At 39.7% G+C, this 26722-nt stretch overlaps 1 protein-coding gene across 7 annotated transcripts in view; it reads left to right on the forward strand.

The window, feature by feature from the left end:
• Positions 1-25676, forward strand: part of LOC128703911 (nucleolar transcription factor 1-B) — a 51308-nt gene extending 25632 nt beyond the window's left edge. For all 7 annotated transcript variants that reach the window (XM_070104804.1, XM_070104810.1, XM_070104809.1 and 4 more), the window contains 9 exons: positions 1065-1260; positions 1733-1868; positions 3747-3877; positions 9851-9902; positions 15713-15853; positions 18039-18130; positions 19040-19217; positions 19515-19598; positions 24535-25676. In XM_070104804.1, the coding sequence (XP_069960905.1) occupies positions 1065-1260; positions 1733-1868; positions 3747-3877; positions 9851-9902; positions 15713-15853; positions 18039-18130; positions 19040-19217; positions 19515-19598; positions 24535-25551 (2027 nt within the window). In that variant the 3' untranslated portion in view covers positions 25552-25676. The remainder of the gene's footprint in view (positions 1-1064; positions 1261-1732; positions 1869-3746; positions 3878-9850; positions 9903-15712; positions 15854-18038; positions 18131-19039; positions 19218-19514; positions 19599-24534) is intronic.
• The last annotated feature ends 1046 nt before the right edge of the window (positions 25677-26722 follow it).

Raw genomic sequence — 26722 nt, forward strand, 5'->3', positions numbered from 1 at the left:
CGTTATGTAAGGCCAACGGTATGCGGGGGTCCACTGTATATATATATATATATATGCGCGCCTCGGTGGGAAACGGCAGACTTGTTGGTGGGGGGGGGGGGAATTTAACATGTCGGCAGTGTCCCATCAAGGCAGGGAGACCCAAAACAATTTGTGTAAGCTAAGAATTATCCTCAACTCACATTGAAGCCTTAACTACTGTGTACCACTTCCAAGGATAACCAACAAATCAACAAACACTCAGTTACTGTATATTTACTGCTAGGTGAACTAAGGCAGATGATATAGGGAAACTTACCCACGTCTTGCCCAGCCAGGAAATTGAATAGTGGTACTTATCACTTGTGATGCAAACCCTAAAATTAGTATTCTCATTGTTAGTTCCTAGGTATCTTTATTTTTCCTAGTACAGTGCAGAACTTCTAAACACTAGGGACCATCTTATTCTAATTTTTTTGATATGTAGTCATTCGGCATTTAATTCCACAAAATAAATATCTTCAGTGTGACTTGCAAATTGTACTGTTTACATATATGTATATTGTGAAAGAGGAATTACCATTAGGAATGGAATCTTGTAATAGGAAATTTGCACAGAACCAACCCAGGTAAAGTGAGAGAAACCTGTAGAGTATTGATGCACTAAAAGTAAATATTTTTTTCTGTACCACAGTGCATTATTCATTTCACTTCTGTACAAGAAGAGACTACATGTTATCAGCATCACAAGGTGTTCATTGGTAACCTAAATATTTTTCCAAGCTAAGAATTGTATTAAGCCATTATAATTATGTGGAGTTCAAAGCCTGAGAATGTCATTCGCACAGTCGTAGATCCTTGAGCCTGTTTGCTCAATAAGAGGCAGATAAACTACCTAGTAATGTGCAATGATAAGTCAAGAGCTCTTGATTGAAAGAATTAGAGCATCCCTCCCCTTCCATGGATCAAACCCTATCTGTATCTCATTCCCTAGATATTGTTTGACCTCAGAGTTTAGCATTTTCCCATGCATTTATATAATGTAGATGGTCAGTAGGTGTAAATGTGTACTTTATTTATTTCAGAGTCTCCAAGTTGGATGAAAGATGACGAGTTACAGCTTCTAAATAACATGAAGGCACAATTACCCCGGAAGGATAAAATGAGTTACCGCACAAGACTCAAAGACTTCAATTGGGAAAATGCAGCATTTGGGAATTTTACAGCTGGTGACTGTAAAAGTCATTTTAAAAAAATTTTAACAGGGATTAAATCGGTGAAGTGAGTGAGATGTTCAACTGAATATTGTAAATACACTAAATTTTTTTTTTTAAGCCTTCATAACATAGCAAATAACCCCACAATTTGGAAAAGAAACTTCACTTGTTTCACTCTGCCCTAGCTGCTGTCCACTACTGGCTGAAATGTTGCTTTAAGATTTCCTTTCCACATAAGGGGTTGTTTGCAGTTGAGTTTACAAACAAACACTGTACTTAGTGCTCTTACTAGGGCACAATACCTATAAACATTGCTTCAATGTTCAATGAGAGCAGTTTTGTATTCATGAAGTCCATGATGAGTGGTACTTTGATACTATTGAAGGGATCTTGATTTCAAAAATTTGGGATACCCTACGTTGAAATTGCTTCCCTCACCCCAGGCATTGTAACCCCTTAAAGGTTTAGTGCTTTCCCATGACTATAATATCCTTTGCTGCTCAGTTCCTGTCAAATGCTTATTTATCTTTTGTTAGGACACTCACCATAGTTTTGGATGAGGTTACAGAAAACCTGCCAAAACTCAACTTTAACAAGAGGAAAATCTTGTTACCTATTCATCGTTTCATGAGAGAGACTTTGGATAGTCATAAGAAGCAATTCACCAATGGGGTAAGTTTTCTCAAGACCAGAGTTCATTATTTCTGTAAACATTTGATTTACAAGGGAGAATTTAAGATCTGTCTGCTTAGTTAACTGACATGGGGAAATGGCTGTCCAATCAACTTTTAAACGTGTATATGGAGTCGGCTACCATTTTATCATTGTCCAAATTATTTTGCTGCTTTATTGTTAGCACTTTTTTTTATTATAGTAATTCTTTATAGTTTGTTTAAAAAATGATAGATGGTGGTGTAACTGACAATTGAAGGTCACTAAGTAAGGAGAGCTCTTATTTTGTTTTGCCCACAGTGTGGCTTCATCAAGTTAAGTAAAACATTAACCTAACACATTTAAGATTGAACCCCTACATTGTCAGAAGCACTGAAATTAGAGCTCAGTGTCGGCATTTTCCAAATTTTTTTTTTTTTTTTTTTTTTCTGCAATGGTATATACCTTCGAAGAGTTTAGTGTTTCATTATCGGAGCCCAGCCATGGGTGAGGCTCATCTGGTGCTTGCCTGGTCAACCAGGCTGTTGCTGCTGGAGGCCTGCTGCCCCACTTATCGATCACAACCTGGTTGCTCTGGAGCCTCTAGAATCTTTTCAACATAATGACACCAAAAACACAAAATTTGACGGAAAACTTTTGGAAGTATGCTGGTGAAGAGTTAGCAGTCTGGGTGGAATTTGTATCTTGATTTTTTGCCCACTTTGAGTTCTGTTTTAATCTAGTGTTATTGCTCACTTTGACCCCTTTCTTCCGTTCTATAGACTGAGCACAAGAAGCCACTCATTAAACTATTAGAACCATTCTGTAAAATTGCACAGAAGTCAGTAAATCAGCCAATTTTGCACAAAATTAAAAAAATTCCAATTTAACCCTTTCACTGTGTTGTGTATATATATGTTATTGATGCCAGAGTTGCTTACGTTGGTCTGTGGTTTGAGTTCAGCTCACTTGCATTAGCTTTGAATGGTAAAGTTGAACCTATACATGAGAAAATGAATCTGCAGTGAGTGCACATTGTAAAAAAAATCCTGCCCCATGCAGTGCATGATGGGGGAAAGCCAAACTGAGTCTCATATTTCCAGCATCCCAATAGTATTTGAATCGGACTGGGAAGGTGTAAAGGGGCCTTACCTGTCATCAGGAGAATCGTCAAAAATCTAACATTTCTCCTACTTTGAGCCTGATTTCAAGCTACTTCCTGTCCTGAAACTAACCAAAATCATCTATTTCTGTAGTAATATCTTCCAAGAATTGGGCCAATTAAACCACAAAAACCATCCTATAAAGGTGCTGTTTTAAACTGAACACAAAGTTGAGTTGCTTTGCCCATCATGCACTGCATGGGGCAGGATTTTTATTTTTACCTTACTTGTCAGTGGTTCAAGTCTAACTCTGAGTGTCTTGGGAGTGAATGGAGACTAATTGTTTGTGGGACCTGATGCACTGTTGGTGTGTGAGCAGGATAACATTATGTGAAGGGATTAAGGTAAACCGGTTAGCCAGACTTGAATCCTGGAGGTGGGAAGTACAATGCTTGCACTTTAAAGGAGGGGTTTGGGATATTGGCTGTTTGGAATGACATCTAAACTGTCATATCAGAGTGCCTCTGCAATGATAGTGATTGTGTGAATGATGGTGAAAGTATTGAATGTTGGTGAAAGTTTTTTTTTTTTTTTTGTCACCCTGCCTCAGTGGGAAATGACTGAGGCCTAGTCATGGACTGGGCTGTGGGTGTATTGACCCCTGGAAAACCCTCCAGGTATACTCTACCTTGGAATGGACGAGTATTTAAAAAAAAATAATTATTGTAGCTGCTATTTGTATAATAGCTTTCTGATTTATTGCTTACTTATTATTAATTCAAATATTTTTTTATAGGATTGTAGTTTTGTAAATCTGTCTAAAGCTTGGAAAAATTTGCCTGAGGAAGAAAAAGACTTGTATAGAAAGCCATATAAAAAGGAGCTTGCGGAAGAGCGTGCAAGGTTACTTTCGAAATCTTCACGTAGGTAAGTATCATAATCTGTTGACTAAAGTACAGTATAGTAGTGCCAACATTTGTGTGGGTGGTGGGGAAGGGGGGTTGAAGCATGATCTTTCAATGTTTCAGAAAGTAGGAGGATAGAGATAGTGAAGATTCCATATATGAAGTCAGTATTTTGTGAAGGGATTCATGGAAACCTGTTAACCGGACTAGAGTCCTGGAGGCGGGACATACAACACCTGCACTCTTAACCCTTTGACTGTTTTGGTCGTATATATACATCTTGCACGCCACTGTTTCGGACATATTAATACACATAAATTCTAGCGGCTTCAAATCGAGAAGGCTGGTAGGCCCACATGTGAGAGAATGGGTCTGTGGTCAGTGTGCAGCACGCAGTGCATAATGAGACTTTTTTTTTTATTAAAACGCCGACTTTGGGGTGTATTTTCGTATGGTATTTATCGTTGTATTCTCACTTTCATGGTCTCGTGTGATAAAATGGAAAACATATTACAGAAATAGAGATGATGATGATTAGTTTTATTATGAAAACGACCTTGAAATTGAGCTCAAAGTAGCGGAAATGTTCAATTTTTACTAATGTTCAGGAGTAAGCAAATCACACCACACGTCCAATACACGTCAACTGGGGAGTCTAATATTCTTTCACTAGTGCACTGATATTATTTATACCATTTTTACAAAAATGCATTAGACTGCATAACAGTAATTTTTTTTTTGTATGAATAAAAAAATCTAAATATAAAGCAATAGTAATAAAAGAGGGTCCTACAGATGTGACTATGAACAGAGGATATGTTATTTTAGTGCAAGAATGTATACATTGTTTATTCTGGACTACAGTGGACCCCCGCTTAACGATCACCTCCAAATGCGACCAATTATGTAAGTGTATTTATGTAAGTGCATTTGTACGTGTATGTTTGGGGGTCTGAAATGGACTAATCTACTTCACAATATTCCTTATGGGAAAAAATTCGGTCAGTACTGGCACCTGAACATACTACTGGAATGAAAAAAGTTCGTTAACCGGGGGTCCACTGTATTTTGAAATTGGAGTCTTTTTTTTTTTTTAATTTGCATGAAATTGGCCAAATTGCCAATTTCTGACCACTTTATTGGGTAGTTCAAATCAATAAATGGGCAGTTTCTTGTACTCAACTGATAGAAAAAATGGAGTTCTAAAGAAATAGCTGAGTTTGGTCAACTGGAACAACGGAATTGGCCAAAAACAGGGCTCAGTCGGCGAAATCGCTGATGCGTATATATCTCAGAGACCGCTAACTTTGCAGGAGCATAATTCCGTGAGTTTTCGACCAAATTTTGTACTTTTGGTGTCATTACCACCGGGAAAAGATTCTCTATCATTTCTTAAGAAAAATTTTTTTTTTCCAAAAATTTTGCAACAGAATGAGTTTCAGAAAGGGGCTTGCGACAGTCGGAGGATTAAAGAAAGGAGTTTGGGATATTTACTGTTTAATGACATTTAAACTGTCATATCTGCATGCCTCTAGCAAGACAGTGATAATGTGAATGATGGTAAAAGTTTCTTTTTTGGGTCACCCTGCCTCGGTGGGAGAGCCAGCATGTTAGTGTGGCATGAATATTTTCCAGACTATGGAGTCTAAGAATTTAGATAGTTTAGTGGTTTGAAATATAAAGTTTAGAGAGCTATGGAGAAGTTGAAATAGTTTAATCGTTTAGAAAGGTTGGAGAAAGTTAAGTTGATAAAGAATTACTAAATTTAAAGAAAAACTTTTTTGTTTTCCTTTTTAGGTCACCCTGCCTCAGTGCGACATAGCCAGTGTGTTGAAAGAAAAAAAATATTGATCAAGAGGGTATATTAATCTGGCTTTATTAAAGATTGTGTAGAGGACATACTAGCAAAGGTTTCAGGAATAGTATGAAAAAAGTTTTAAGATGTAGGGGTATGATATCTGTGAGCATGTAAGATCAAAGGGAATGGATGGAGACAGAAGCACAAGAGGAACAAGAAACTGTCAAGGATATTGCAAGAAACTACAAATGTTTGCACATACAAAATTCTAGTTAAAAACTACCAGTAGAATTGAACCATTAATCACAGAAGGTTCATCACTGGCAGTGAATAAAATATGAATAAAATTTTTGAGACCAATATGATTGTGTTCATCAATCCAGTAAAACAGTGGAAAATGCAAAAAAATTATAGGTCTCTCAAAGATCTGAAGGCTGCAACCCTATTTTTTTTCCAGAATTCTTTCAGTCTATAAGTCCTGGAAATCATTATTAGCAGTTTTCATAAATGTAACGTGTGTGAATAATGGTCGTCCGCTGTACTGTATGCGTGAAAGCACCTTAATAGAACACATGGAAGAATTTCAAGAAATAATCAGTCATTCACTGGACAGTGGAAAATAACATAACTTTCAGTGGTGTGAAGTTCCAACTGCTTAGATAATAAACATGAATTAAGAAAAGGAGCACTGTTTAAACCACAAGATCACCAATTAGAATGGAAGGAACTTGTGAAAGATCCGGATGTAACGTCAGCCGACCTTTCCTTCAAGAACACAGAAAGGCAAATTTCAAGATAACCAGGAAAATGACACTATATAATGAGGACTGAGAAAAATAAGTGACTTGCAGGGTGTATCAATCTATAGTGGAGGGAAGGTAGGGGTAGGGGTCATCCTATGAAGAAGTTGGAGGTTGAGGATAAAGGAAGGTTTGTATGCAAGGAGCTTGCACATCCACCAGGGCGTGTGTGTGTGTGTGTGTGTTTGGAGTGAGTCGAGGCAAATGGTTTTTGTGATGTTTTGGTGTGTGAGCAAGGTAACATTTATGAAGGAATTTAAAAAAAACCTATTAGCCAGACTTGAATCTAAAGGAGAGGTGGGGATGTTGCAGTTTGGAAGGGGATCTGAACTGTAATGTTGGTGCATCTCTGGCAAGAATGTGATAGCGCTAGTGAAGGCAGGCTGGCTGGCTGGCTGGCTGGCTGGCTGGCTGGCTGGCTGGCTGGCTGTCTGTCTGTCTGGCTGTCTCTCTCTGTCTCTCTCTCTCTCTGTCTCTCTGTCTCTCTCTCTCTCTGTCTCTCTCTCTGTCTCTCTCTGTCTCTCTCTCTCTCTGTCTCTCTCTGTCTCTCTCTGCCTCTCTCTCTCTCTCTCTCTCTCTCTCTCTCTCTCTCTCTCTCTCTCTGTCTCTGTCTCTCTGTCTCTGTCTCTCTCTGTCTCTCTCTCTCTCTGTCTCTCTCTGTCTCTCTCTCTGTCTCTCTCTCTGTCTCTCTCTCTCTCTCTCTCTCTCTCTCTCTCTCTCTCTCTCTCTCTCTCTCTCTCTCTCTCTCTCTGTCTCTCTCTCTGTCTCTCTCTCTGTCTCTCTCTCTGTCTTCTCTCTCTGTCTCTCTCTGTCTCTCTCTGCTCTCTCTCTCTGTCTCTCTCTCTCTGTCTCTCTCTCTCTCTGCTCTCTCTCTGTCTCTGTCTCTCTCTCTCTCTCTCTCTCTCTCTCTGCTCTCTCTCTGTCTCTGCTCTCTCTCTCTCTCTGTCTCTCTCTCTGTCTCTCTCTCTCTCTCTCTCTCTCTCTCTCTCTCTCTCTCTCTCTCTCTCTCTCTGTCTCTCTCTCTCTCTCTGCTCTCTCTCTCTCTCTCTGTCTCTCTGTCTCTCTCTCTCTCTGTCTCTCTCTGTCTGTCTCTCTCTCTCTCTCTCTCTCTCTCTCTCTCTGTCTCTCTCTCTCTCTCTCTCTCTCTCTCTCTCTCTCTGTCTCTCTCTGTCTCTCTGTCTCTCTCTGTCTCTCTCTGTCTCTCTCTCTCTGTCTCTCTCTCTCTCTCTCTCTCTGTCTCTCTCTGTCTCTCTGTCTCTCTCTGTCTCTCTCTCTCTCTGTCTCTCTGTCTCTTCTGTCTCTCTCTCTCTCTCTCTCTCTCTCTCTCTCTGTCTCTCTCTCTCTGTCTCTCTCTCTGTCTCTCTCTCTCTGTCTCTCTCTCTGTCTCTCTCTCTCTCTCTCTCTCTCTCTCTCTCTCTCTCTCTCTCTCTCTCTCTCTCTCTCTCTCTCTCTCTCTCTCTCAAGTGGCCTCCTACCTCTGTGGGGGGGGGGGGGAGCAGCTGATGTTAAAAGAAGAGATTCAAAGGATGAAAATTAATAGTAGTAGGAAGCAGGCTAATATAGAGGAAACATCTGGGTTCTGATACTAAAGTAAAATTAAACCTGTAGCAGTAACGTATTACTGTTTTGACTTGAATGTGAATTGGAAAGCATATTAAATATTTTGCACCTGGCATGATTTATGTTTTTTTTTTTTTCTTTATCGTATAAGATGGCAGGTGAATGTTAACTTCGGCTTTGACTTATTTCCTATATAAAACTTAGTTCTTGTTCCTGTGATATTCACTTAAGTGCAAAAATTATAGGGAATGAGTCTGTTGAGTATACCTGGTAAAGCATATGGTAGTTATTGAAAGCATTAAGAGTAAGACAGAGTAGGATGGCAGATGAACAAGGAGGCTTTAGGAAGGTAGGGGGTGTGTAGACCAGGTGTTAACATTGAAACATAGGTGAACAGTATTTAGATGAGGCTAAAGAGGTTTTTGTGGCATTTATGGATTTGGAAAAGGCATATGACAGGGTGGATAGGGAAGCAATTTGGCAGGTGTTGGTGTATGGTATAGGAGGTAGTTTACTGAAAACAGTGAAGAGTTTTTACGAGGATAGTGAGGCTCGGGTTAGAGTATGTAGGAGAGAGAGAGAGTGAGTTTCCCAGTAAATGTAGGGCTTAGACAAGGATGTGTGATGTCACTGTGGCTGTTCAACATATTTATAGATGGGGTTGTAAGAGAAGTGAATGCGAGGGCCTTGGCAAGAGGTGTGGAGTTAAAAGATAAAGAATCAAACAAAGTGGGAGTTGTCAAAGTTGCTCTTTGCTGATGACACTGTGCTCTTGGGAGATTCTGAAGAGTTGCAGAGGTTGGTGGATGAATTTGGTAGGGTATGTAAAAGAAGAAAATTAAGTGAATGTAGGAAAGAGTAAGGTGATAACAAAGATTAGGTGAAGAAAGACTGGATATCAGATTGGAGGGAGAGAGTATGGAGGACGTGAAGGTATTCAGATATTTAGGAGTGGACTTGTCAGCAGATGGGTCTATGAAGGATGAGGTGAATCATAAAATTGATGAGGGGGAAAAAGGGTGAGTGGTGCACTTAGGAGTCTGTGGAGACAAAAAAAAACTCAGTGGAAGCAAAGAGGGGAATGCAAGCGAGAATAGTTATACCAACACTCCTATATGGGTGTGAAGCATGGGTGATGAATGTTGCAACGAGAAGGCTGGAGGCAGTGGAGATGTCATGTCTTTGCTATGTGTAGTGTGAATATAATGCAGAGAATTTGTAGCTTGGAAATTGGGAGGTGTGGGATTACCAAAACTATTATCCAGAGGGTTGAGGAGGGGTTGAGGTGGTTTGGACACGTAGAGAGAATAGAACAAAACAGAATGACTTAGTGTATAAATCTGTAGTGGAGGGAAGGCAGGGTAGGAGTCGGCCTAGGAAAGATTGGAGGGAGAGTGTTAAGGTTTTGTGTACAAGGGGCTTGGACTTCCAGCAAGCATGCATGAGTGTATTTGATAGGAGTGAATGGAGGCAATTTGTTTTTAATACTTGACATGCTGTTGGAGTGTGAAGAAAGTAACATTTATGAAGGGTTTCAGGGAAACCGGCAGGACGGACTAGAGTCCTGGAGATGGGAAGTACAGTGTCTACACTCTGAAGGAGGGGTGTTAATGTTGCAGTTTTATAACTGTAGTGTAAAGCACCCCTCTGGCTTAACAGTGATGGAGTGAATGATGATGAAAGTTTCTTTTTCGGGCCACCCTGCCTTTGTGGGAATCGGCCGATGTGTTAATAAAAAAAATAAAATTCACTTCAGGCATTTGTTAGATTTTTTATGCCTTGCTGCTTTTATAACATTAATGTTGTGTTATAATATTGAAAAAATTTTTACCTTCAGAATTAAAATGGGAGAGCAGGGTCCAGTTGACCTTCCTAGATCACCACTTCAGGTAAGATAGTTGTTTGTAGTTAATAGTACAGTCACATTTTGTCAACAGTGTTATGGTGGGCATAATTTGTCAGCTACATTAGTATATGTGAAGTAAACTGAACTTCACTGAGGTCAGGTCAAGTGAACTGTTGTGGGATCACCTAGGAGCTGTCTCCTGAACTCACCTCAGCTGTTCACCTCACCTGACCTCACATTTTTACCTCGCCTGATCCCACAACAGTTACACATAGCAGTTCAATTTATGTCGCATGTACTTTTACCTCTATGACATTATTTCTCGTGCATCGTGTATATTTGGAGGGAACAAAGTTCCAGGACAAAAATTTTTTTTTATATACTCTTGTTAACCCTTTCAGGGTCCGTCCCGTAGATCTACGGCTTTACGGTGAGTGTCCAAACCGTAGATCTACGCCATGAGCTCAGCTCACTCTGATAAACTGTGAGGGGTACATTTGGGCCTAGATATGAGAGAATACATCTATGTGGTATGTGTGCACCACATAAAACAGATCCTGCAGCACACTGTGTATAATGAGAGAAAAAAACTGAAATCATGATTTTTCGATTAAAACAGCAACTTTGCAGTGTTTTTTTGTATGTTTTTTATAGTTGTATTTGCGATTTCTTGGTCTCATTTGATAGAATGGAAGACATATTACAGAAATAGAGATGATTTTGATTGGTTTTAGCACTGGAAATGGCTTGAAACTGAGCTCAAAGTAGCGGAAATGTTAAATTTTTGCCGATATTCAAGAGTAAACAAACGACCTCACACATCTAATACACGTCAGCTGGTGGGTCTAATATACATTCACAAATATGGTGGTGATATTTATACAATTATTACGGTATTGCATAACAGTAAATCTTCTATTTTTTGGTGTGAATAAAAATTCATTATGTGAATAAAAAATCAAAATGGAATTTATTTGTAAAGCCTCAAAACATAACTAATGAACAGAGGAAATGTTAGTTTAGTGCCAGGAATGCCTACATTGTTTATTCTGGACCCTATTTTGAAATTGGAATATTTTGAACTTTGTGTTAAATTGGCCAAATTAACAATTTCCGATCACTTTATTTTGTAGTTGAAACAGTTGACTTGGCGATTTCTTGTGCTCAATCGATAGAATAGAAGTAATACTAGTGAAATAGCTAAGAATTTGGTTGATTGGAATAATGTAATTGGCCTAAAATGGGAGTCAAAGTCGGCAAAATCGCCGATTCGTAAATATCGCTGACACATCAAAATTCGCGAGAGCATAATTTCATCAATTTTCCACCAAATTTCGTACTTTTTGTTTTATTACCTTCACAAAAAGATTCTCTACGATTTCATAAGAAAAAATAACAAATTTTTTTTTTGAAAATTCTTGGACACTGGTGCGTGACTCCAGATTTGGGCCTTGGACCCTGAAAGGGTTAATACAGGCATTATTTTATTGGGCATTTTTGTTAATTACTTCTATTACTGGTTAGTCTTTACAAATTGCTGTACTATAAATTATTATATTCACTGGAAAGCTCTCGATCGCAAAGTACCTGTAAAATAGGAAATAATCAGGATGGGAGGAATAGCTTCAATTTTTTCCTTGCTGGATTATCCATTTTTGCTTGACCAACAGAGGTCATGAAATGTTGCTCCTAGAGCAGTAAATTTTATAAATTTTATTTTTATAACTGTAGCACTAATCTTTTACAACATTTCACCCAAACAAAGTTGTTTAAAGTGCTTTAATCTTTTCCTGTGTAATTGCTCATGCATCAAATAGATTAATTAGCTCTTGTTCCATCACCAAGGTGCATTGTTCTGATTAATACACCTGACAGTTTAGTTTGTCAGCGGAGTCTTTCAGCTTCACCACTGACACTTGTATCTATCTTAGAAGCCATAGCCACACTCACACATTATCACTGTTTTTGCAGAGGTGCTCAGAATACAACAGTTTAGAAGCATATACGTATAAAGATACACAACATATCCCTCCAAACTGCCAATATCCCAAACCCCTCCTTTAAAGTGCAGGCATTGTACTTCCCATTTCCAGGACTCAAGTCCGACTATATGAAAATAACCAGTTTCCCTGAATCCCTTCACTAAATATTACCCTGCTCACACTCCAACAGATCATCAGGTCCCAAGTACCATTCGTCTCCATTCACTCCTATCTAACACGCTCATGCATGCTTGCTGGAAGTCCAAGCCCCTCGCCCACAAAACCTCCTTTACCCCCTCTCTCCAACCCTTTCGAGGACGACCCCTACCCCACTCTCCTTCCCCTATAAATTTATATGCTTTCCATGTCATTCTACTTTGATCCATTCTCTCTAAATGACCAAACCACCTCAACAACCCCTCTTCTGCCCTCTGACTAATACTTTTATTAACTCCACACCTTTTCCTAATTTCCACACTCCGAATTTTCTGCATAATATTTACACCACACATTGCCCTTAGACAGGACATCTCCACTGCCTCCAACCGTCTCCTCGCTGCTGCATTTACCACCCAAGCTTCACACCCATATAAGAGTGTTGGTACTACTATACTTTCATACATTCCCTTCTTTGCCTCCATAGATAATGTTTCTTGACTCCACATATACCTCAACGCACCACTCACCTTTTTTCCCTCATCAATTCTATGATTAACCTCATCCTTCATAAATCCATCCGCCGACACGTCAACTCCCAAGTATCTGAAAACGTTCACTTCTTCCATACTCCTCCTCCCCAATTTGATATCCAATTTTTCTTTATCTAAATCATTTGATACCCTCATCACCTTACTCTTTTCTATGTTCACTTTCAACTTTCTACCTTTACACACATTCCCAAACTCATCCACTAACCTTTGCAATTTTTCTTTAGAATCTCCCATAAGCACAGTATCATCAGCAAAAAGTAACTGTGTCAATTCCCATTTTGAATTTGATTCCCCAAAATTTAATCCCACCCCTCTCCCGAACACCCTAGCATTTACTTCCTTTACAACTCTATCTATAAATATATTAAACAACTATGGTAACATTACACATCCCTGTCTAAGACCTACTTTTACCGGGAAGTATTCTCCCTCTCTTCTACACACCCTAACCTGAGCCTCACTATCCTCATAAAAACTCTTTACAGCATTTAATAACTTACCACCTATTCCATATACTTGCAACATCTGCCACGTTGCTCCTATATCCACTCTATCATATGCCTTTTCTAAATCCATAGATGCAATAAAAACTTCCCTACCTTTATCTAAATACTGTTCACATATATGCTTCAATGTAAACACTTGATCTACACATCCCCTACCCACTCTGAAACCTCCTTGCTTATCCGCAATTCTACATTCTGTCTTACCTCTAATTCTTTCAATTATAACCCTACCGTACACTTTTCCTGGTATACTCAGTAAACTTATTCCTCTGTAATTTTTACAATCTCTTTTGTCCCCTTTCCCTTTATATAAAGGGACTATACATGCTCTCTGCCAATCCCTAGGTACCTTCCCCTCTTTCATACATTTATTAAACAAAAATACCAACCACTCCAACAGTATATCCCCCCCTGCTTTTAACATTTCTGTCATGATCCCATCAGTTCCAGCTGCTTTACCCCCTTTCATTCTATGTAATGCCTCACGTACCTCCCCCACACTTACATTCTGCTCTTCTTCACTCCTAAAAGATGGTATACCTCCCTGACCAGTGCATGAAATTACCGCCTCTCTTTCTTCCTTAACATTTAAAAGTTCCTCAAAATATTCTCGCCATCTACCTAATACCACCATCTCCCCATCTACTAACTCCCCTACTCTGTTTTTAACTGACAAATCCATACTTTCCCTAGGCTTTCTTAACTTGCTTAACTCACTTCAAAATTTTTTCTTATTTTCATTAAAATTTCTTGACAGTGCCTCTCCCACTCTATCATCTGCTCTCTCACCACTCTCTTCACCTTTCTTTTACTCTCCATATACTCTGCTCTTCTTATAACACTTCTGCTTTGTAAAAACCTCTCATCAATGTAAGTATAAAAAAAAAATCTCATTAAATCACTTTATCGCCACCAACTGCAGTGTAAAAAAAATGAGCACACTAGTGTCATCTGTAGCTGCCCAATTAGTAGTTTAATGTATACCCCATACCCATCCTGTGGGCAGTGTAAACTAGTCTGGTAGTTAACCCTTTCAGGGTCCACAGTCCCTCTCAGACTTGTTCTCAGGGTCCCCCAAATTTCAAAAAAAAAAAAATAATGTTTTCTTATGAAAAGATCGAGAATCTTTTCCCAATCATAATGACACCAAGAGTATGAAATTTGATCGAAAACTTGCGGAATTATGCTCTCACGAAGTTAGCGGTCTCGACGATGTTTACGCATCAGCTATTTTTGCCTACTTTGAGCCCTATTTTCGGCCAATTCCAATGTACTAGTTTACCTGGAGTTTACCTGGAGAGAGTTTCGGGGGTCAACGCCCCCGCGGCCCGGTCTGTGACCAGGCCTCCTGGTGGATCAGAGCCTGATCAACCAGGCTGTTGCTGCTGGCTGCACGCAAACCAACGTACGAGCCACAGCCCGGCTGATCAGGAACTGACTTTAGGTGCTTGTCCAGTGCCAGCTTGAAGACTGCCAGGGGTCTGTTGGTAATCCCCCTTATGTGTGCTGGGAGGCAGTTGAACAGTCTCGGGCCCCTGACACTTATTGTATGGTCTCTTAACGTGCTAGTGACACCCCTGCTTTTCATTGGGGGGATGGTGCATCGTCTGCCAAGTCTTTTGCTTTCGTAGTGAGTGATTTTCGTGTGCAAGTTCGGTACTAGTCCCTCTAGGATTTTCCAGGTGTATATAATCATGTATCTCTCCCTCCTGCGTTCCAGGGAATACAGGTTTAGAACTCCATTTTTTCTATCAAATGAGTACAGGAAACCACCAATTTACAGATTTCAGCTATCCAATACAGTGGTCAGAATTTAGCAATTTTGCCAATTTCACACAGATTTCAAAAGATGCCAATTTCCAAATAGGGTCCAGAATAAGACAGTCCTGGCACTAAAATAACATTTCCTCTGTTCATTAGTCATGTCCCCATGCCCCTCTTACATTTCTTTTGCTTTCCACTTTGAAGTTTTCTCACAAAAAAAATAAGATTTACTGTTATGCAGACTACTGCATTAGTGTAGAAATGGTATAAATAATATCAGCGCACTTGTGAAAGAATATTAGACTCGCCAGTTGACGTATTGGACGCTTAGCATGATTTTACTTTTGAACTTTGGTAAAAATCAAACATTTCTGCTACTTTGAGCTCAATTTGAAGGTACTTTTCATTGTTAAACCAGTGAAAATAATCTAGATATCTGTAATGTCTTCCATTCTATACAATGAGACCAGGAAAACTAGAATACAAAAATAAATACCATACGAAAATATAGTGCAAAGTATGTTTTAATCCAAAAACTGTCAGGTTTTTTTTCTCATTATGCAATGTGTGCTGCAGGATTTTTTTATACTGTGCACACTGACCATAGACCCATTCTTTCATATGTAGGCCTACCAGCTTTCTCTCGCTAGATTTGAAGGCGCTAGAATTTATGCGTACTAGTGCGTCATGGACACTGGCATGTAAGCCATACTAGTATGGCCGAAACCCTGAAAGGGTTAAGGGATTTTAGAGTGCATTCGTAATTTGGTCCTGACCAGAAGGTGCTAAACCATCACCTCCCAGAAAATTGTTGTACCCATATTATTATTAGTAGTAGTAGTAGTATTATGATAATCATAGGGAAAACTAACTTAGCCAATTTCTCAACAGATCTGGATTGCTGAGGAAAAGAAACAGCCAAACAAAGAAGCTGTGACATGTAAAGAATGGAAACAGAAGTTCCAGAATCTTGAGAAGGAAGAAAAGTTGAAGCATATCATTACTTCACTCAAAGAATTTTATGAGTATAAGGCAAGTGGTTTTGTAGCTGTTTTATGAGTAGTATAAGGCAAGTGCTTTTGTAGCTGTTTTATGAGTAGTATAAGGCAAGTGCTTTTGTAGCTGTTTTATGAGTATAAGGCAAGTGGTTTTGTAGCTGTTTTATGAGTATAAGGCAAGTGCTTTTGTAGCTGTTTTATGAGTAGTATAAGGCAAGTGCTTTTGTAGCTGTTTTATGAGTATAAGGCAAGTGGTTTTGTAGCTGTTTTATGAGTAGTATAAGGCAAGTGCTTTTGTAGCTGTTTTATGAGTAGTATAAGGCAAGTGCTTTTGTAGCTGTTTTATGAGTATAAGGCAAGTGGTTTTGTAGCTGTTTTATGAGTATAAGGCAAGTGCTTTTGTAGCTGTTTTATGAGTAGTATAAGGCAAGTGCTTTTGTAGCTGTTTTATGAGTAGTATAAGGCAAGTGCTTTTGTAGCTGTTTTATGAGTATAAGGCAAGTGGTTTTGTAGCTGTTTTATGAGTATAAGGCAAGTGCTTTTGTAGCTGTTTTATGAGTATAAGGCAAGTGGTTTTGTAGCTGTTTTATGAGTAGTATAAGGCAAGTGCTTTTGTAGCTGTTTTATGAGTATAAGGCAAGTGGTTTTGTAGCTGTTTTATGAGTATAAGGCAAGTGGTTTTGTAGCTGTTTTATGAGTATAAGGCAAGTGCTTTTGTAGCTGTTTTATGAGTATAAGGCAAGTGCTTTTGTAGCTGTTAAAATATGAAAGGCTATTGCTCACTATGTAATATAATGATTTACAAAACTGTACTTTTGAGAGAAAACTAGACATTTTTTTCCATCCCAGACCATTATTTAGTCGAAACTGGATGTTTTTATCATCGCTTGACATATCATCCAACTTTTTTTTTTTTCCCCTCTCACATCTTGGTTTTCATACTTTTGTGACTTACTAATAGTTGTCCAGAAAGCAGTGAAACACTTGATAATTTCCTCTGGACAGTGTGAAATTTTTGTGAATTGCTTCAGCCACAGCTGTTTTCAGGATCAGCAACTTGTGTCGGGTGGATAGACTATGAAATTAATGAAGTTGAAGCTTCAGGACCCCTGATCCCAAAGGGACCCCAGAAGCAACTTTAGTCCACATTGCTTAAAATTTTTGGGTCTACTGTAATTTAATTAGTGTAATTAAATACAAAATACAGGCCGGACTTGAATCTTGGAGATGGGAAGTACAGTGTCTGCACTCTGAAGGACGGGTGTTAATGTTGCAGTTTAAAAACTGTAGTGTAAAGCACCCTTCTGGCAAGACAGTGATGGAGTGAATGATGGTGAAAGTTTTTCTTTTTTGAGCCACCCTGCCTTGGTGGGAATTGGCCGGTATGATATTTTTTTTATTAATAAGTTTTGCTGGTTGTGAAGGATCCCCATAACAGTTAGTTTCAGGGCCCCAAAAATGCAGGTCCACTACTGGCTTATAATTGATGAACACATTACACAATTTCCACACTTCTCATCCCACCTACTGCACACATTTAAATTTTTATAAAAAATTAGATTTTTGGAAAAGGGCGCGTACTTTGAGTGGCAGGTGACCAAACATTTTTAATATTCTTAAGAAAATTAATCCATATTTATTTTCCACCGAGGTATTGCGTGTTAGGAGTGAATGTAGATGAATAGTTTTTGGGATTTGATGAACAGTTGGAGTGTGAACAGGGTAATATTTTGTGAAGGGATTCAGAGAAACTGCTTAGCCAGACTTGAGTCCTGGAGGTGGGGAAGTACAATGCCTGCACTTTCAAGAGGGGTTTGGGATATTTGCAGTTTAGAGTGACGTCTGAACTGTCAATCTGAGTGCCTCTGCAGGATAGGGATTGTGTGAATGATGAAAGTTTCTCTTGCTTTGGGTTACACTGCCTTGATGGCAGACTGCCAACTAAGTGTATATTCTCTTGATTTTTGTTCATACCTCGATATTGGCTGCAGAGTAAAGTTTGTAGTCGTGCACAGTTTGGATTAAAAGTAATAAACTGTATAAAACAAAAAGATTGCATTTAATGTTGATATTAATCTGTTAATGTTTAAATTAGTGTTCCACCATAGTTGAAATTTGTTTTATACATTACTGTATTACTATCAATCAGCATTTTTTTCCTTGTGTTGTGTATTTGCTTTGTGAATTACCCTAATTGCTTTTATTTTGCTTCTTTACAGAAAAGTGCAGATGAATACAAGGAGAAAAATCCTGATTTTAAATTTCCCATCATTCACAGTCCTATCAAAAGTGATATACAGCTCTTCCTTGAGTGAGTAATATTGTTCCCTTTTGTGTATGTTCTGATTATATACATGGGTACCTTGAGTTGCAGTATTAATCTGTTCCAGATGTATCGTAACCCAAAAGTACCGACTCAAAACCACAAAATAAGATTCTATGGTAATTCATCCCAAAACCCTGTAAGTGCAACTTCTACTGCAGCCTGCACTTTGCATGCTCAATGTATTATGATTTTTATAATCAGAACCAATTGCTGAATCTACAAGGGCTGACTTAAATATAACATGCAAGCATTGTCCTCCATCTGCTTCTCTTATCTACAGTAACAAGTCTTTCCATCTGTGTGGTAATTTCTGCCTTATTTTCATTAGATTCATCGGCCACTAAAATATCCTGTCATTGCTTAATAGGAGATGGTTGATAGTGGAAAGCCATACTCTGACACCAATGCCCTTCTAACTCCTGCATCTTGGTTTATAACCCTTTTTTGAGCTTCATAGATATAGTGGTCATTGCACACTTTAGGGGCCATGATGACCCGGTAACACAGATAGCATAATTAAAGAGCAAATGCATATCATATATCCAATTTTTCACAACTCAAAACTAAACTCCTTTGAGGGGCAAATTATAACTCGGAACTATGGTAACGCCCTCTCATTGTAACCCAAGAGACTACTGTACTGAGACATATGTAACTTTTATCAAATGAGCCATTCCTTATCCATCCTTCAGAATGCTTTCTACTCTGGCAGCATTCCTGTTTTTTTTGTTCTTGGTAAATCTTGTATACTTATTTGGTAGCTTCCCTCTCATTGAGGCATACGAGATTGCCCTATTCACAGATAGGGCATTCTTTAATTACATTTATTGATGGTGTAACTTTTTATCCCCCATATTATTCAAGGTGTTATAAGAAATGTTCCTATATTTTCAGATACAGGGGAATGCCAATGCCTCCTCCCACCAGACCTAGCATGATACTTTATCATGAACTCCGGAAGGCTGGAGAGTTGGACCAGATTTCAGGTTCAGAGAAGCTCATGGTGGCTATGGAGAGGTACAAAAACCTGCCCTCTTCAAGAAAACTAAATTACAAATCTATACTACATAAGGTAAAGTGATCAGGACTGTTCACAAGAAATTTATGAATATGTAGTGAATTGATAACGGCAGAAATTAATGATGGAAGCAATTTAATAATGGTGCTAGTGCCTTGTTAAACTGTGAATGCTACACCTCACTCTTGGATTATTGTATTTGCAATGAAACATTGAACTTTTGCTTGGCCTCACTACCTAGGGAATGAGACATAGCCAGGTATGATTTTAGGAATGATAAGGCAGCTCCAATTCAAAATTTCAGGGTTACTCAAAATTTAGCATAATGGCAGAAATTCATTTGTTTTCCAGAAAATGGAGGAGTACAGAATGCAGATGCATGCCTGGGAAGAGAATCAAGACGAGTTAACATTGTTTATGAGAGCAAGACTACTTGTGAGTACTGTATAACATTACTGTTCCTCTTGAGCAAAAGAAATAGAGAGCTAGATAGATAGTGGTCCCTCGATAATAGTCGAGCTCAATAGTTGTCCTTTTTGGAAATTGCCGCTTTATTTTAGTCCAAACACTGGCTCACAAATGGTCGGTTGACTCGCTAATCGTCATTCGTCCTGGACGCGTACTCACGGCTCTGAGCCACCTCGGCCTCCCTTCCCATTATTATTATAATCAAGGGGGAAGCGCTAAACCCGGAGGATTATACAGCGCCTGGGGGGGGGGATGTGGAAAGCATTCAGGCTTAATTCGGGGAACTGGAGCACAGATCCAATTCCCTAAATCAAGAGCCCCTCACCAACATCAAGGAACCTTCCTTGAGGGGCCTCCCTTCCCAGCCAGTGTGCCATTGTTTACCAGTGAGCGATGGTCCCCTTGCGTGTTCATACGAAATTTCATAATATTCGATTCATTTTAGTGCTTGCAAGTGCTAAATAAGCTACCATGGCTCCAAAGAAAGCTCCTTTGGTAAAGGTGAGAAATATGATTGAATTTAAGAAAAACATCATTGAACAATGTGAAAGTGGCGTACGTGTGGCCGAACTGGCGAGGATGTATAACAAATCCCGTACAACCATATCTTCCATCGTGGCCAAGAAAAAGGAAATCAAGGATGCTGTTGTTGCAAAGGGGGTAAATATGCTGACAAAAATGAGATCACCAGTACTCAAAGAGGTTGAGAAGTTATTATTGGTGTGGATAAACAAGAAACAATTAACAGGAGATAGTCCTATTACATAGATTGTTTGTGATAAAGCTAGGCAGTTGCATGACGATCTGGTAAAGAAATTGCCTGCAACGAGTACTGATATTTGTGAATTTAAGGCCAGCAAGGGTTGGTCTGAGAGATTTAAGAACCGTAGTGGCATACAGTGTGATAAGGCATGGTGAGGCTGCCAGTTCGGACAAAATTACAGCTACAAAATTTGTAAGTGAATTCAAGGAGTACATAGAGGCTGAAGGACTGAAACCTGAACAAGTGTTCAATTGTTATGAAACAGGCCTCTTTTGGAAGAAAATGCCAAACAGGACCTACATTACTCAGGAGGAAAAGAGACTGCCAGGACACAAGCCTATGAAAGACAGGCTGATGCTCATGTTCTGTGCTAATGCTAGTGGGGATTTCAAAGCAAAGCTGTTACTAGTGTACCATTCTGAAAATCCCAGTGTGTTAAAAAAAAACAACGTTATAAATTGTGTGTTTTGGAGATCTAATAATAAGGCATGGGGTCACGAGGGAAATTTTCATTGAGTGGTTCAATGAAGTGTTTGGCCTTAGTGTGAAGAATTACCTCCTGGAAAAGAAATTGGATCTCGGGTGCCTCCTGGTAATGGACAATGCACCTGTTCATCCTCCAAACTTGGATGACCTAATTCTGCCAGTTTGGGTTCATCACAGTAAAGTTCTTGCCCCCGAATACCACTCCTCTAGCCCATGGACCAGAAGGTCATTTCAAACTTTAAAAAACTACATGAAAGCAATGTTTCAAAGGTGCTTTAATGTGACCTTAGACACTCACTCGACCCTAAGAGTTTTGGAAAGAATACTTTAGTATCCTCCATTGCATAAGCCTTATAGGTAAGGCTTGGGAGGGAGTGACTACCATGACTTGGAACTCTGCGTGGAGAAAATTGTGGCCAGATTGTGTCCACAAGGGATTTTGAAGGGTTTGTGGCTGACCCTGATGAGCCTGTGTCAGTTGTGAACTCTATTGTGGCATTGGGGAGTTCCATGGGGTTGGATGTGAGTTTGGAGGATGTGGAAGAGTTGGAGGACCACAATGAAGAGCTAACCACTGAGGAGCTGCAAGAGCCTCAGCAGGAAGAGCAACAGATCGCAGCTCAGAATCGAGGAGGAAGAGAGGTGGAAGAAGGTGCCTTTTTCAGAAATTAATTAGATTTTTGAAATGTGGGGTAGGATGGAAAGATTTATGGAGAAACATCACCCTGAGAAGGATGTTGCAAGCCATATCGGTAACTTGTACAGTGACAGTCTTGGCCCATTTTAGGGATGCCAGAAACAGCTCTGGACTTTTTTTTTTTTTTTTTGTGAGACAGGACTCCAGTGACTCAAGCTGGTCCTAGCGGCATTAAGAAACAAAGAAGTAACCCCAGAAAAGGACTTGGTACCTAAGGTGTTGATGGGAGGGGATTCCCCTTTTAAACAGTAACTAATCCAATCTCTCTCCTCCAGTCTTCCATACACTAAGAAGAATCACCAATAAAGGTAAGTGTTATGCTGTTAATGTTTCATTCATCATGTCCCATTGTATTGTTTATGTACTACATCTATATTTTGTGTATAAAAAAAAATTGTTTTAATACTTCTGGGTGTCAGGAACGGATTAATTGTATTTACATTATTTCTTACGGGGAAAATTGACTGGAAAATCGTCTTTTGATAATCGTCGCACTTCCAGGAACAGATTAACGACAAATGAGGGACCACTATTAATTTACATATTTGTGGGTGAGATGTTATCAACAAATTTTGTTGAAAATAAGAAAAAGTTTTAGAGTGAGATTAACAAGTTAAGGAAGCCTAGAGAACAAATGGATTTGTCAGTTAAAAATAGGAGAGGAGAGTTATTAAATGGAGAGTTAGAGGTATTGGGAAGATGGAGGGAATATTTTGAGGAATTGTTAAATGTTGATGAAGATAGGGAAGCTGTGATTTCGTGTATAGGGCAAGGAGGAATAACATCTTGTAGGAGTGAGGAAGGGCCAGTTGTGAGTGTGGGGGAAGTTCATGAGGCAGTAGGTAAAATGAAAGGGGGTAAGGCAGCCAGGATTGATGGGATAAAGATAGAAATGTTAAAAGCAGGTGGGGATATACTTTTGGAGTGGTTGGTGCAATTATTTAATAAATGTATGGAAGAGGGTAAGGTACCTAGGGATTGGCAGAGAGCATGCATAGTTCCTTTGTATAAAGGCAAAGGGGACAAAAGAGAGTGCAAAAATTATAGGGGGATAAGTCTGTTGAGTATACCTGGTAAAGTGTAGAGTTATTATTGAAAGAATTAAGAGTAAGACGGAGAATAGGATAGCAGATGGACAAGGAGGCTTTAGGAAAGGTAGGGGGTGTGTGGACCAGGTGTTTACAGTGAAACATATAAGTGAACAGTATTTAGATAAGGCTAAAGAGGTCTTTGTGGCATTTATGGATTTGGAAAAGGCGTATGACAGGGTGGATAGGGGGGCAATGTGGCAGATGTTGCAGGTGTATGGTATAGGAGGTAGGTTACTGAAAGCAGTGAAGAGTTTTTACGAGGATAGCGAGGCTCAAGTTAGAGTATGTAGGAAAGAGGGAAATTATTTCCCAGTAAAAGTAGGCCTTAGACAAGGATGTGTGATGTCACCGTGGTTGTTTAATATATTTATAGATGGGGTTGTAAGAGAAGTAAATGTGAGGGTCTTGGCAAGAGGCGTGGAGTTAAAAGATAAAGAATCGCACATAAAGTGGGAGTTGCCACAGTTGCTCTTTGCTGATGACACTGCTCTTGGGAGATTCTGAAGAGAAGTTGCAGAGATTGGTGGATGAATTTGGTAGGGTGTGCAAAAGAAGAAAATTAAAAGTGAATACAGGAAAGAGCAAGGTAATGAGGATAAAAAAGATTAGGTGATGAAAGATTGGATATCAGATTGGAGGGAGAGAGTATGGAGGAGGTGAATGTATTCAGATATTTGGGAGTGGACGTGTCAGCGGATGGGTCTATGAAAGATGAGGTGAATCATAGAATTGATGAGGGGAAAAGGGTGAGTGGTGCACTTAGGAGTCTGTGGAGACAAAGAAGGGAATGTATGAGAGTATAGTTTTACCAATGCTCTTATATGGGTGTGAAGCATGGGTGATGAATGTTGCAGCAAGGAGAAGGCTGAAGGCAGTGGAGATGTCATGTCTGAGGGCAATGTGTGGTGTGAATATAATGCAGAGAATTGGTAGTTAGGAGGAGGTGCGGGATTACCAAAACTGTTGTCCAGAGGGCTGAGGAAGGGTTGTTGAGGTGGTTCGGACATGTAGAGAGAATGGAGCGAAACAGAGTGACTTCAAGAGTGTATCAGTCTGTAGTGGAAGGAAGGCGGGGTAGGGGTCGGCCTAGGAAAGGTTGGAGGGAGGGGATAAAGGAGGTTTTGTGTGCGAGGGGCTTGGACTTCCAGCAGGCATGCGTGAGCGTGTTTGATAGGAGTGAATGGAGACAAATGGTTTTTAATACTTGACGTGCTGTTGGAGTGTGAGGAAAGTAACATTTATGAAGGGGTTCAGGGAAACCGGCAGGCTGGACTTGAGTCCTGGAGATGGGAAGTACAGTGTCTGCACTCTGAAGGAGGGGTGTTAATATTGCAGTTTAAAAACTGTAGTGTAAAGCACCCTTATGGCAAGACAGTGATGGAGTGAATGATGGTGAAAGTTTTTCTTTTTCGGGCCACCCTGCCTTGGTGGGAATCGGCCAGTGTGATAAAATAATAATTTTAAACACGCTGCCAGTCTCCCACCGAGGCAGGGTGACCCAAAAAACAAACCCTTTCACAACACCACCTAGGAACCAATTAAGTTCAATTCTCATACAAGGAGAAACCAGGGCAGTAGAGATGTGGTAGTCAGTGTCTAGGTGATGGAGACATTGGGGGTTAGTGACTGCAATGTGTAAAATGTTTGGGTGTCTGTCTAGGTAAAGGAGTGGTAACAGCTAGTAAGAGAAAAGTGAAATACGTAAGTCATTTTCAATTCAGCAGATATATTTTTGGTTGCTATCTGGTTAATTATTTTAAAACTGTAGCATCTTGTGTAGTTTAATAACAGCTTAAGAAAACAATGTGTATTTCTTATTAATCTTATCAAAATATGTAAAACTTATTTAACTAATGTTTTTCACAGGGAGATAAAATTAAGAAAACCGCCCCATCTGCAAGTACCCATCATAAACTGTTAAAACCATCAGAAACATTTGAAAATGTGATTAAATGTGAAATGTCCATCCCAAAGTTTCTTGATGGACCATGCAAACCTCCCAAGAGCCCTTTTATGCTCTTCTTTATGAGGATAAAACATTTGGCTCAAGATCAATATGAATCGCAGTCCCAGATCAAAAATGCATGTTTAAAAGAATGGAAAAACCTGTCCAAGGATGAGAAGCAAAGATATACTGAACGTTGTGAAGAACTTAAGGAAAAATATGCAGAACAAATATTACAGTATGTGGAAAACATGAACAAAAATTTACGTAGATTGTATCTTGGCGTTCATCGCAAGACATTGTTTACATTCTTTCAACGTGATATATTTGAAGAAGTGTATCCTAATAAAAAGTATCCTGTTTATTTGTTACACCCACGGAAGCGGAAAAGAAGTGAGGATAATTTCTCCGGAGAACTGAGCGATGACGACTTTACTGCCGATTCTTTATCTGGCAAGAACAATAATAAAAATGTTGAGTTTAAAAAGAAAAAGAATGAGAACAAAAGTGATTCTTTGCAGTCTAAAGATAAGTTATCCAGTGATGGTTATGTGAAATCAAAGGCAGTGAAAGGTACAAGTCATAGTGACATTGCAAAATCAGAAAAAGGCAAAGAAACATCTGCACCAACTTTTTCACTGTTTGAAAATAAAGTAAATTACTTAGGAACTAAAGAAATTCTTGATTCTTTCTCTAGTGATGACGATCAGAGAATACAAGAAAATATAAAAACATTTGAGGAAGAAAGTACGAAAACTGACAGTGACTCTGAATGTGACATTGAACCCAGCCAGTCACCTTACAAAGGCTCAGCCGAAGCCTCATTGACCACACCAAATAAACTGGAATCTGATGACTCGAGCAGCAGTGATGGTTACTCAGATACAGATGTTATGCCAGCCTGGAAGACTACAAAATCTATCAGAAAGAAAGTATGAAAGTAAGCTTGATTATTGCCTCCATTATTAAAAAATTGTCTTGGTAGAAAATAAACAGTCGATATTTGATTGTCCACAAGAATGGTGATTTCCTTTGGTTAAAATAAAAATTCCAAGTGATCAATGTTTTTTAGTGTCTTACAAGTAAGTGAAATTAATTTTACATATTTTGGTAACAAAACCACATGGAAAACTTGCTTAACCCCTTTGACTGTCGCAAGCCCCTTTCTGAAACTGTCATTCTATGTTGCAAAATTTTTGAAAAAAAATTATTTACGAAATGAGAGAATCTTTTCCCGATGGTAATGACACCAAGTACAAAATTTGGTCAAAAACTCACGGAATTACACTCCTGCGCCCCTTCAAGGGGGGCTCCTTGGTGTGGTGAAGAGGCTCTTGGTCTGAGGAATTAGACCTGTCGGTCTCCTTCCTCAGACCAAACCTAATTATCCCCCAATCCCCCCTTCTCTCTCCCATTCTCCCCTTTTTCCTTTCCTCCTCCCCCTCCCTTTTGCCCTTCCTTTTTCGCCTTTGGGATTTTTTCCCACAGGCACGCTAGTTCCTAGGTAGGGGAAAGGGTACCGGGGTCCATCCCATTCCGTTGAGGTTCTTGGCGGTGGCGTAGTTTGCCATGGAATCTGGATTGCCTGGGGATGCCCCGATCCCCCTCCAGTATCCCGGAAGGTGGCTTTGGGTGTCTTTCTGGAAGCCACCTTTTGGATTCCGGGGGTGGTGGCCGAAGGAGGTATGCTTTGTGGCGTATATCCGGCCGCCCTCTCTTTTGTCCACCGAGGTAGCTCGGCAGATGTGAGGTTGCTATCCCGGATTGCTGGTTTACTGGCATGATGGGTAGGGTATGGCACAGGTTCCATGCTGCATCTGCACTACTAGCGGTGCTGAGGTCCTCTTGGTTGCGGAGGGAGATTTCTGGCCCTTTCATTCCTCCTTGGAGCTATCCCTCCCCGGTCCCCCCTTTTTTTACTTTTTAAGAAAAAACAAAAAGAAAGAAGCAACCTAACCATGGAGTACCCGATCCATGACCCCGCTACCCCCGGGCCCCTTATTGTTACCACACCCCGTTCTGACCTCGCCTCGTCTTTTGGCCACTCTTCGGACATTCCTAAGGCCCCTGTACCTCTTGCTGGTGCTGTTTCCTCACCCGCTTCAGGTA

Source organism: Cherax quadricarinatus, chromosome 95, assembly GCF_038502225.1.
Source record: "Cherax quadricarinatus isolate ZL_2023a chromosome 95, ASM3850222v1, whole genome shotgun sequence".
Classification (NCBI taxonomy): Eukaryota; Metazoa; Arthropoda; class Malacostraca; order Decapoda; family Parastacidae; genus Cherax; species Cherax quadricarinatus.